General features: G+C 30.1%; 2 protein-coding genes across 3 annotated transcripts in view; one reads left to right on the top strand and one right to left on the bottom strand.

Annotated features, from left to right (window-relative positions):
• The window catches only part of LOC119662232, a 129040-nt gene that overhangs the window by 7713 nt on the left and 107816 nt on the right, over positions 1-13511 (bottom strand). For both annotated transcript variants that reach the window (XM_038071808.1, XM_038071809.1), the window contains 2 exons: positions 897-1299; positions 369-466 (listed from right to left, as the gene is read on the bottom strand). In XM_038071808.1, the coding sequence (XP_037927736.1) occupies positions 369-466; positions 897-1299 (501 nt within the window). The remainder of the gene's footprint in view (positions 1-368; positions 467-896; positions 1300-13511) is intronic.
• LOC119662234 lies at positions 8430-9662 on the top strand. Its single transcript, XM_038071812.1, has 2 exons — positions 8430-9521; positions 9589-9662. Exon 1 carries the CDS (start codon positions 8516-8518, stop codon positions 9395-9397), a length of 882 nt encoding a protein of 293 aa, XP_037927740.1. The 5' UTR covers positions 8430-8515; the 3' UTR covers positions 9398-9521; positions 9589-9662.

The raw sequence follows: 13511 nt of genomic DNA, 5'->3' as shown, positions 1-13511 counted from the left end.
CGCATAACGAATGAACATTGCCGTTCGAAATAAGGCAGCACAGATTTGTGAATGCGTACGTAGGACAAATGATGACAAAATTCAAATTTGAGATTTTCGCAATATTTTAACTTTCCGTACTCGATTTCGGATTTCGGATTTCGCAAAGTTTTTATGCTTGTCGTGTCCTTTTTCTACGTGGATACGTACCCGCCAGTGCAATCATGTGCCGATATAACAAGCAGAATTTGTTTACACAAAATCCGTACAACTATTGCCATTGCCAGTTCCCATCCATGTCTTACATCCCTGCTTTCTTATATAATTACACAGAACAGCCGCACACTTACACTGTAACATTAACTTTGATTTTCGGCTAAAATACTCACCATTAATCACGTGAATCATGACGCTGGCGCCGCACGCCGTTGACGGTACACAACTGTAATTCCCTGTATCCTTTGTCTGTGCATTAGATATGCGTAGTCTGTTTGTTGAGGCGGGAGCAGGACGTTTGTCAAAATAAATAGCAAACACAGCGAGTACGTGCACCAGCAACAGTAACAAATAACAGGCAAAAGGGTATTGAGCAGCGAACAGAGAACAGCGAGCAATAAGCAACGAGCAACGAGTTCATATGTGAGGAACATGAAAAGATACAGAAATTGAAATGACTTAGTAAGTAGCATTAATTTCCGTGTGGATTTCCGTTTATGTGAGATTGCCTGGAACACACAGTCCAATATCACATACAAATCCACACGAATGCCCGATATATACCCAACTTCGCCAACAAGCTTAGTTAGCAAAGTAGGCACGGTTAACTCAAACTAATACAGTTGGAGCTCATGCTGTTGGAATCATTAGTTTTGCTTCAAGTGTATTAGTTGGCAGCTGAAATTAGTTAAGGTGCTTACCTTGATTTAAGTGTATCGCCCATATGCGATTCTATGGCGATGCGCTGTGCAAAATCCAAAGTAATTTCATTGGTTAATTCGTGTGCTTTTTCATCGATATCATCAGCATTTGCATTTGCATTATGCTGAGCACCGATGGCATGTCTGTAACCATCGAAATCTTTTTGAATATTGTTGTTTTGTTGGTCGTAACCATTGTAGCCATCATAGCTATGCTGGATGTTGCCATCGTCATCGATTGTCTCAATCGGTGTTATCAACTTATAACCACGAAACCAATAAAATCGACTCACATCCCTAACGGAGGGCTGATTCACAATGCAATTAAGTATAATAGTGCTGCCAACTTTGAAATGTAGATCAGCCGGTCCTTTGATGACGGCTCTAACATTTGGCGAAATATCTGCAAATACAACAAAAAGTTACTAATTTACAAAATTCACAAACAATTCGGTTCTTAAACTTTAACGTGATTTGATTTATGGTAACGTAATTAAGTTCTATAGAGCATGAATACAAGAATATAACAAAGTATCTACAACCACCCACGGCCAACGAAAAATTGGCAAACTTTTCATGGCTTTGTTACGTTTAATTAATTTCTTAGTATGAATTGAATTTCAAATGCGAGTATGGGTAACTTTTGTTCGTCTAACAAATCAAGTCAATTTTAATTCCTACTGAGTTCCTGAGTTCTGAGTTCGGAGGTCTGGGTTGGCAGCATGTCCTTCTCCGTAAATAACGTTTCGACAAATTTATCAAACATTTTATTAAAACACTTTATTTGCGTTGATTGTGTGATTACACGGGAAACATTTGTTTTTCTATTCAATTAGGTGAAGTTATTTGCCAAGAATGTACTTTGTATGAAAATCACTTGAAATGTTGACTCTGCCGATACGCTTAGTTTGATTTCATTTAATAGTTTCATAGATACAGTGAAGAAAAGTATTACCTTGTTCTTGTAAAAATTTCAACAGAGATTGTTAAATAATTTTTTTTTAGTGCACTTTTTTATAATTATGTTGAGTCTAGTTGAGTCAGTGCACTTGAGCACTTTTGCTCTCTATTAACTGCGAGGTTTCTTCATAACCCTTAACTACGCCTTGACTGGATTATTGTTTATTACTTCATCAGACTTAGCAATAATTGACCTCAGATCTGCCTACCTCTCCGAGGAGCCTGTAACCATTCTGAGATTTGATAACGCGGTGTTGGAAAGTCAGTCAGTTTTTGTAAATAATTTCAGAGCTTAATTCTTTATGTATTTTTTGATAAAAAGGCTAGACAAAAATAAATAAAATTAGTTTTTATATTCGTTTTGTTATTATATAGTATTCTATGTAACTATCGCCGATTTCGCAACATATATCCAGTGAATATTCACAATATACTGATTTTTGAATTTGGCTGCACTAAAAAGTTTTTGTGAGTAAAACCTAATTCTAAAGATTTTAAGAGCATTGCATCATAAGTTACGAGTGTTTTTTTGCTACTCTGAAAAAAAAAAATTACGGTTATTATTATATAAAAAAACATAGAAGTTAAACAGATTTTTAAGTAAAATTTAAAGAGTATAAACACTAATAAAAACAAAGTTAAGTTTTATTAATGAAACATAACCAAAAAATGGTGCAAAGCCTGACCAAACATGATTTCGACAAAATTTGAAATTGCAGTAAACTATTTTTGAAAACAAATACCTCTATAGTAAAAGGAACAGTACTGAAATTTAAACTATAGCAACTATAATTACTTACGGATACAAACTGTAGATTCTGTGAAGGGAGTGAGGAGTCGGCCAAACATGTCATATGCTAATGCAAATATGGAATAGGCTCCTGGTAATGTATATTCTTACGGATGAGGCAATAAAACTCTGTAAAGTTGGGTCTGTACTACTTTTTATTAACGCAACAGAACTTAAAGAACTATTCTAAACTCAGAAGTGGGCACAACAGATCCGACGGTCACAGTGCCACATCGCCTAAAAACAATAATAATAACTGTAATTATTTCATACCATAATTATATATTATATGGCATAAATCTGGCTTATGATATCGTTTTAATATAAAACAGCAAATGAGTTTGTTACGGAACTTTAACAGCAAATTAACAAAACTTCAAGTTGACTAAACAATGCTGATTCTCAGTTGAAAGGGTATAGGTTTCACGAGTAGTACTTGTAATCTTAAGAAACTATTTACAAATAATTTAACTAATTAAGATATATAAAATTCTCAAAATCAAAATTTAATTTAAGAAATAATTTCAAAAAGACCACTAATGTTAGATATTTAAGAACACTCGAAAGAGCTGCATGGTTAACCAAAAATTCAATTAATTAAAAAATATAAAAAAACTATACTCAGAGATAACATAACAGACCTTGTAAGTCACACTGCTTTTTGTAAAGACACTGCTTTTTTTAAAATATTCAACTGTCAAGAAATGCATAGCATTAATAAAAGTGACAAAATATTATAAAGCAAAAAAGTGCTGTATATAAGCATGCTTCACTGTTATTTCAAAAACATATGTATAAAAGTTAATATATTAATTGTAATAAATGTTGTAAATAGACTTCTGAGTCTAAAATTAATATAGACTATGAGATTAATATAGAACTAATATTCGAATATGCTTCATGAACAATACGAAATGTGTTCATAATTATTTAGTGGCGTTGCAGTAACAATTATTTGAATATTTGCATTCGAAAAGAAACGTCTACTTGTGCTACAGCTAATCTTATTTTAAATTGTTCGTATCTAAAAGAGAAAGAACTTCTGAATCAAAATAGACTCTTGAAATAACAGCCTCAGAAGTAGATTCGTCAGGATAGCCAAATGGAATAGTATGGTACAGAAGCAAAGCTAATTAGGCACTGATGTGAGCATGTTGATAGAGGACTCAGTCTCTTCTCTACAAAACCTAATATTAGAGTACGTTCCTAGTTATAAAAGGCTACAATTTAATCTAAAGTACCCTGTACGGAGTTCTGTTTAGATTCTCGAATAATTTATAATATTTTATTTTTTAATACTTTTATAGATTGAAGATGAGTCTCTTCAAGGGATGTGAAGCCCTGGTATATTATTGCAGTAAAGCTCTATATAGTTCTCATTTTCTTTCTGAATGGATAAAAATATTATCTCATCCCAAGTTACAGATTGATTCTGAGTTTTTATTATTATTAAAGTAACTTGCAAAAGGGCATCAATTGATTTAATATGATAAATGTATAAATGTATATCAATGTATAAAACTCTAAATGACGTTAAAAAATAGTATATTGAAGTACAAGAAGTGGTTATTGGTAGTTATACATTTCAAATCAAAAATCTCGTTATGAGATAAAGCATAAGTACTATGAGATAAAACATAAGCACATTAAGTACTATAAATCATATCAGGCAATCGATAACCATATAATATATATTATTTTAGAATCAAGATCACAATCAGGTATGAAATATAACTAAATAGTTATACTATTATACTATAGCTATAAAGATATGTCAGTTCATTGGTAAATCTATGTTTTAGAATAATGATCCTACAATGCGAATCAGGAGAGGTATTATAAATGTATATCAGGTATTTGGTAACCTTATATTTTAAAGCAGCGATCTAATTATATGACTAAATATACGTGACAAAATTGCAAAGATATACTACAGAGGTATCCCTGGAGGATAGAGGTTAACATATATTCTAAATCGAAAATATTAATAAAAAATTAAATCTTTGTAAGAAAATAGCAAGAAGTACTGTAAATATATATTACCTAATCAGTAAACACATATTTTGGAACCCTGATCTCATTGTGTGACTAAATACATGTGATAAAACTGCAAGATGTACTATAGAGGTATCCATAGAGGATAGAGGTTAGCATATATTCTAAATCGAAAATATTAATAAAACATTAAATCTTTGTAAGAAAATCGCAAGAAGTACTATAAAGGCATATTATCTAATCAGTAACTATATATTTGAGAGTCCTGATCTCATTGTAGGACAAAATATACGTCATAGAAGTACAAGATATAATATGGAGGTATCTCAGGTAAACGCTTAGAATATATATCAAAACAAAAACCTCATTATGGACGGAACTATATGTAAGAAAAGCTAAGGAAGTACTATAAAGATATATTAGTAAATCGGTAAACGTATATTACATTATACTATCTTAATTATTATCTTAATTTGAGATAAAATAAATGTAACAGAAGTACATGTAGTACATTAAAGTTATTTCAGTGAATCTGTAGTATGTAGTAGCAGAAAAAAATCGTACTGTGAAAACAAACCTGTATGTCTGAAATATCTCACAAACATCCTTAATGAATTGTTTTTATAATGCGGGATTAAATGTTCTTTTCAAACTTTTGTTGTAATTAACATTTAATACCATGTGTGCTAACAAATGTCATGAAGGACAATATTTAATTACATTATAAAAACAACAGTAAAATTGTTAATTGCTGTAAATTGTACTAATTTTCACTAATCCGAACTTAGCCTCATAAACATAAATTAAATATTTAATAACAACTGGTAATCCATTTGGCTTTCGGATATATTTTAATCATTTCAGTTAGATTGTATTAATATTATAAATATGCAAAAGCATAAATGCAAATAAATTTAAGTAAAATTTACACTACATACCAGCATAAAAATGAATCCATATATTGTACGAGCAAATGAAACTACTGAGAACCCATTCACTTAATTTATGCAGAACCATACTTGTATGTTTGCAGGGCAGGATAGCAAGGATTATTAACATATGCCTCACTTCATGCACTATTAACACTTGTTAAATTATTTTAATTATTCGGATTTATGAGTTTATTAATTAATATATTTTATTAGCAGTCATTTGCTTCAGCCCTTAAGTTGTAAAATTTACGCCAGTATTAAAGCTAATATCATAAGTGCACTATAGGCGAGGGCACCAACTAAAGTACTGTTTAAAAATGATGTGCTTAGAAATTATTATAAATTGGTATTTATTAATGAAATGCCAACAAAATTAAAAGATTAAATAAAAATGTTGTACTTTTTAATGTTCCTTTTTTTTGTAAATACCGAACATCGATTAATAACTCTTCCCCCTCGTACAGTGGTTTATTTACTCATTTCCAACTTAACAAGGATATTAAACTGGCTATAGAAAATTTCATAGTTTCATTTGTTTATTAGGATACGAATTGTGGCAGAGAGGCATGTATCTGCAACTTACGTGCACTGCTTCTGAATTTTATTAGTTCCATAAAATAATTTAACTTAATTATTATTGCTTCTATTGCAGTTGTAGAATTCAATGTAAATGTGCAAATTATGCAAATTGCATTACACATACAAATGATTTGTTGCGTGCATAAACATTTCACTCGAACGACCTAGGCTATTGTTGCCACAAAGTGCATTTGCAAGGTTTCATTCCACTACTCAGCTACTCCATATGAAAATATGGGAAAATACACTAATATTTGTCTATAATTTTTGAATTAATTTAGAACTAATTGTCATTAAATATGAGAGAGAGAGAGATACAAGGAGCGAGAAAGATAAAGAGAGGGAGAGAGAACGAGATATGGAGATGGAAAATGGCGGAAAGAGCGAGATAGAGAGAAAAAAAGAAAAAGTAAGGGAAAGGAAAAAGAGAAAAGTAATGCAGAAGAAAGAGAAAAAGAATGGAAAAGAAAGTGAAAGATAGGAGAAGAATGAGAAATGAAGACAGAGAAAGAGAAAGGAAGAAAGAGAGTGAAGGTTTAATTAAATTAAATCTTTCATTTTTAATTATTTAAGTACTTGTTGCATTATAAGTACTCCTCAGATTTATCATAGATCTTAAAAAATGGATTCAATATTAATTGTTTGTTCGGTTTTAATGTTTTGCATCCAGGTCATGCTTAACAATAATAGTTTTAATACAGGACGCTTTGTAGGATGCATGTATTACTTTTGAAGTAAACTGCGTTGTTGAATAAAAATACATTTTTTCAAAAAGTTGCTGTTTTATTAGCTATCCTACGGACTTACAAGCCAATGTGTTAGAACAATTTCTATTATTGATTGATTAATAACCACGTACCAATTAAAAAGAGTAATATTAGATTTGATCTCTAATTTCACCAATTTTTACCAAATTTAATTTTATAGAATTTTAGTTATTAGCTCAAGGAGTAAAGAAGGTTTATATATGGCACGACGTGATTTCTCCCTTAGTAAAGGGCAGTACTTCATATTTTAGTTTTCCCTGAAATGCATCGACGGTAGTGAATAAAATTCGACAAGAAAATTTAATATTCATACAATTGAAAATGGTTTTGAATTCATTTCACAAGAAGGCATACATTGATTTACACATTAAAATTGTATTGATTTTAGTAGTAAAAGTAATAAATAATATATAATAAACAATTCCTAACAAAAATTATACTAAAAAATTGCACAGTTTTCAATAATTTCAAAATATATTAAATATATAAAACCTAAATAACTTTACACATCAAATGCTTCAATCACATGGTTTTATCTAATCACAAACTTCAGAAATAATAGAATGGTTTATTATTAAGAGTTATAGACGTAGTAACATGGGTATTGAATCCTTTTCAAACAATCGTTCAATATATGAATCTCAATGCATTCAAAGTAATGCCGTCGAACTCAGTAAACACAACTGTTTGTATATATACACATATGTAGGTATAATGATATAATATTAGATATCATATTTCTGCTTTTGTCTAGCACAATCCTTAATATAATAGAATTAAGCATGAGTCAAGTTAATCTTAGTAGAACGATCTGTAAGTTCAATAATATTCAAATAATATACTCAAGAACAATAACATCAAAAATATCAATCTCGATATCAGAAGGATATCTGAACGACATGTTAAAAGTCTTCTATGAGATGTCTCATTAAGATTTCTTAAACAAAATTAATATATCGTGAATAACCCAAAACTATAACATTCTAAAGTTAAATCTATTACATCACTTTGCTTTATCATGATGTACGGTGTTCTAATTACATTTTCGATCCATATCATATCATGTGATATGATATGATCTCATATAATATAATATCATATCATGTCTGGTGTTATTATGAAGATGTTCATAATTGACTTCGAAGGAACTACTCTACATCTGTCATTTATCAATGTAAATCCTACACACATCGATTAATATAACAATATATATTATAGTAGCGCAGAACTGAACCTTAGAGCACCTTAAAATCCAATCGAACTGCCATTACTCCGTTGACCCGAGATTATTCATAAAGTCCTCTTCAATCATTTTACTGTTTCCTAATACAAAAAAACACAAAAAAATTAGAAACTTTTAATGTGAATAAAAACTTTCCTGTTTAAATCAAATCAATGTCATTTATCTAATATTCTTCTACTTTCGAATAATTTCACAAAGTAGGCGTGATTTTTTTACGACTCAAACTAAAATCCATTGTAAATCATTTAAAAATTTTCTTAAGAAGAGTCGGTTACAAAATTTTTCTGTTGTATTTTTTATTTCTGATCACAAAATTTTTTAGTAAAAAATTTCGGCAAAAAATATTCGTAGAAATGGGACGAAATATTAAGGACCACTATGGTGATTCGGAAAAAAGGATGTTAAAAGGTTTCAAAGAGGAACTACGGCGTCATCGCAAACGCCAAAACGAACTTGTAAGAGTTTTGAAGAACGAGATACGTGAGTATAAGAAAAAACATCCAAACAATATCAACAAGAACTTTGAGAGAGCGCTCAAAAGATTGCAAAAAGAAGATGCTGAAAAAAAGCGTTGGAAATTCTTTCCGCTTTTCAAATGGTTTAGAAGGAACAATAACGAGAACATGTGGAGCGATTCTGACTCAGACCAAAGTGAGTTGATTGAAAACCATTGTCCTGCAAATGAAGAAGGTAAGATACGTTCGACAATCACATCTCCTGAGGCAATTTATTGCCGAAGTGATTTTTTTGAAGATTCACAAGACCATGAATTTAAATGGATTGACGATACTAATAAAGCAAGGAAAGGTCACAAACGCATTGCATCGGAAATTGAAGGTAATGAAAATCAATATTGCCAGTGCAAATCACCGAAAGTGATTGGGAAATGTCCGATGGTAGTTACTGAACGTAGTTCATGTGAAAAGACAAATCCCGAAAATCTTTCACGTTGCTCTAGACATAGTGTCCCATACAGTACTGAATGTATTGGATACCTTAAAGACCTGAATGTCATGCAGATTAAGGAAAATGATTCAATCAGTGCCGAAAATGCAGCTATCGAAAAACGAGTTTTACGATTACGGGATGCAAATGGAGAGTCACGAATTCTTGTTGTGAATATGCCTCAAAGACTCCCTTTGAATTGTGAAATTAAGAAGAAGGACGATGGAAACGAAGAACCTCGTGAAAAGCATAGGAAGAAACGAAAAAAAAATAAGAAACCCGAATCTTGAAGTCTTATATTAAGGACGCTGTAATTAAATTTGAGATTCCAAATAAGCCGGATAATATTTCCACCAGATGTTAAAAAACTAAAGAAAATAATTCCAGCGAAAGCTAAATTTTAAAAATTTGGGGGTAAATTGAAATTATCTTCTATTTATATTATTATTTAGATTAAAACTTGTAACAATTTTTCTAATAGATCTCAAATTTAACCTATTAAACCATATTAATGAGTGGATAATAGGTGTGATATACACTCGATCAAGAATTTTATCGGTAGGCTAAAAATGGTTTAATTAATTTTAGTGCATATTCAGTATTCTTCTCGTATATTTCAGCAAATCCATCGGTCATGCTCACATCACTAAGAAATATCAATGGGGTGAAACTTGTTTCCGTTGTGGATAAATGGGTCGACAACGGAAGAGACGTGGAAAGTAACAGTTCATTTAACAGAATTGAGTTTTAATGGTGTATTTTATTTAGACGAATTCTTCACAGGTGGAGGTATTTATAGAAAGTACGCAGTTGTTGTGAGGAGTGAGTGTAATAAGGATGAATGTATAAAGTATGAAGGATAGATATAAGCCATGCAGGACTTTGTTGAGCTTTAACGGGTTAACCTTAATATTAAATGTCGATTTTTAATTCTTATTGAAGAGGCAATAGAACCTCACAAAACTTCACTGAAAATGGAGGAAAGTACTTTTTGCTTTGTGAACTAAATTTGGATCAAATTAATTGTTTTTTATAGGATATGAAATTCGAAATTCATTAGTTATATTGTACTATATGAGTTAGTATGTAACATATTTGGACTGTTAAAGTATATGAAATTCATAATTCATTAGTTATATTGTAGTAATTAAGTTAGTATTTAATATATTTTGTTTTTTTTTATATAAAAGATTTTTATTTTTTAATTTTTTATAGTACTATACAAAATAATATATATACATATATATACATTAATATATATATGTACTAATTATATGTACTAATATGGCATATATAAGTGTAACGCAAAGTTCTCTATATTGTTGTTTTATTTCTTTAAAGTACGCGCGAGGTGTAGTCAAAAAGTAAAAAAAAATCTTGAGTTTTTAGAAAAGATCATCTTCAAACATGTTCCTCTTTGATATTATGTACTAATGTGTCCTCATATCAGGTTTTAATACTATTGAATTAGGAATACAATAATTTACTTAGAGACAAGTAAATCAAAATAACATCCTGGATTATTGTTTCAACCAAAAAATAAGCAGATATATCCAAATTGCAGCAGGCTTGAAATTTCTTGAAAATAGTGTTTTAACATTATTTTAATTAATTGATTTTTTATCCGACCTCACATCTGTTTCCAGTTTTGCCAAATATCCATCATCAGTGTAATTATTATATTAATTATTATTGTATGTAATTAATATAATTAATTATATTATATCATAACTCATGCCCTGCCAAACTTGAAGCTCAGAGTCAGTGTTCATAAGCCAATTGACCCAAAGCCGTACTTGACTTGTATGTTCAAACTTGGAAATTTGTTAATTTACTGCGAAAAATCACAAAATTCACTTGAGTTTTATTAGAACGAAATCATGAACCATCTGTAGAATAATTGAATTAATTAATATATTATTCTGAAGTGCTTAATTTTTCTATTCTGGTTTAACACTTCTCGAAATGTATCTAATAAATTTATTTATCTTTAATTTTTTTCCTTTTATACAAACAAATTATTTATTGACTTTAGTGATTTCATTCTACTCATTATTTGTATTTATTATAATTTATTTTTTATCATTACGAATTTTGCTGGCCATCATCATATAAACTGATATTTAAATATTTCATTTTTGATTTAGCAACTATTAATAATTACTCTAAACTATTTTATAAAGAGTGTTCGAATCTATTTAATCAAACTAATTACTGATATTGCCTATGGCGAGTACATCATTGAATCATTGATTGAAGATAATTGTATCTGTTATTGGCTCATTTTCATTTGACTTTCATTTGTATTTAAAACTTCATTTATCGAAAGTGACGATTACAGCTTTCGGCATTATGTTCCTTGTTAATGGTGTCGATGAAGCGAGAGGCAGTAAAATCCTGTTTGATTTATCCTTAAAGGACGTTTTCATTGCAAATCACATCTACTGCGCATTTATTTACTTTGCTAAGTAATTATGGCTTGGTTGGCTGTGCTGTAAGGCGCACTTGTGCCCATCATTAAACCGCCTCAAATGCGTACTTTCATCATAAAAATTTTATAATTTATAATTTTAAGCTATAAAAACTTGCATGTGGGACAAAAAGTAGCTTCATGGTTACTTAATTATTAATTATGCGTTATTTTGATGAAGTACAGTAATCGAAGCAAATTAAAAAATTAAAATCATAATTCTTGAGTCCCAGAGAAATTTATACATAAAAAACACATAAGATGATGGAAACATGTGGTTGGATAGAAATTAATTTACTACAGCTAAAATTCCCAAACAAATAAGTTACATCTTGAACTCTGGAAAAGGAATTTAAATGAAATAAAAACGCAAGATATGGCTCCTCGCCATGTTTAATAACATCTTTTCTTTCATAAGCGAATTAAATTCCATGCCTTATCATCTGCAATCATAAATTCGGTTCATGTAATGTCAGTGGGGTGTATAGAAACTCATTTTAGGAGGGTTTTTCGAGAGCAATTTGAAGTTCATCTCATTGAAACAAATCTATTATATTCCTATCTAGTGTAAAATGTTTTAAAATTTTTCAGGGGGGAGAAGGCGGACTGAGTCTTGTACCACAAAACTTTTTCTTGCATACGCTACTGTGTGAAGAAGTAGAGAACCGCTTAGGAATATCTAATTCAGCGCCTTGCAGTTTTAATTACTGGAAATTAACTTAAAAGGAACTTAAAATAGAAAAATGGTTTATTTACATTTAACAAAGAGAAAACTTAATTTAGCAGAAAATATTGTTGCCTTTGCATTAAAATGAGGAGGAATAATATTCTTAAATAGATTTTAAATTGGACATGAATAAACATGAGCTTTACTAAGCTTTAGGAATGAATAAAATATGATGAGCGACAGTAAAGACCATGCGAAATACTAGTAGAAGTAAATGTCTGAGGCTATGGACAGCGAGCTTTTCTCTTAACAGCAGAGTGAGTTTAAAATAGATGCAATTTTTTTTCATAATTTTTTTTTATTAGCAGAAACATAGTACGTAGCGTTTATACGCCCATTTTTTATTTCAAGTCATAATTTCTAATCTACGCCAAGCATTTATTGATATTCTTGTGATTTGCTGCGTTTACTGCTCTTTGGATAAAACTCATTAACTTTTCAGGTAATATCGAATTAAGGTACATATATCAAGTAATTCAGAAAATAAAAATTGGGAATAACTCTTATTATGTTTTAGATATTATTATTACTTAAAGGCTATATGAGTTAATTAGTGAAAGTATGCTTAGTTGGCTACAAAAAAAACTGAATCCATTTACTACAATGGCACACAAAATATTATTTATCAAATTTGATTTTTGAAGTTAATTATGATAAAAAGAAACCATGTTTCGTCCATTTGTCGGTCTTAAATTTTGGACTTCTCCAAAATGACTAACTGATACATCATCATTTGAAGATTTAGAGTTTTCATAAGATTCGTTCTCCATAGAAAAATATTCTGTCTGGAAACTTCAAAATTATTTCGGTAACAAGAGAAGTTATATTTTTTTAATATGGTATTTGACACTTAAATACTTGAACATTATTAAACAAATCTCTTCGAGAATAACTCTCTAAAGTTATTCCTCGATATGCTATTTGTCACTCATTAAATGCTGCGATAAGGTTAAGCAAAATACTTCTAGACTATCACAAGTAACAGTGTATTTCAAGTACTATTTGGCACTTATCGAATACGTTAATAATTTAAACCAAATATCTTGCTCATGTTTCCATTATCACTGTTTACCGTGATACTTCAAAGGAGACATCTCAATACAATGCTAAAATAGCTGGTATTCCTTGTTTTCTTAAAAATTTATTCCACATTCCAGATTGATAGAACTTTTTTTAGTAAATGAAGATTTTTTTTGAAAGTCCCAGA

Source organism: Teleopsis dalmanni, chromosome X, assembly GCF_002237135.1.
Source record: "Teleopsis dalmanni isolate 2A chromosome X, ASM223713v2, whole genome shotgun sequence".
Classification (NCBI taxonomy): domain Eukaryota; kingdom Metazoa; phylum Arthropoda; class Insecta; order Diptera; family Diopsidae; genus Teleopsis; species Teleopsis dalmanni.
The sequence above is the reverse complement of the archived record's forward strand: the minus strand, read 5'-3'. Positions and strand labels throughout refer to the sequence as shown.

What these genes read in the sequence shown, in the direction of transcription:
- LOC119662234 (XM_038071812.1), top strand. Translation starts at nt 8,516, where the DNA reads ATGGGACGAAATATTAAGGACCACTATGGTGATTCGGAAAAAAGGATG.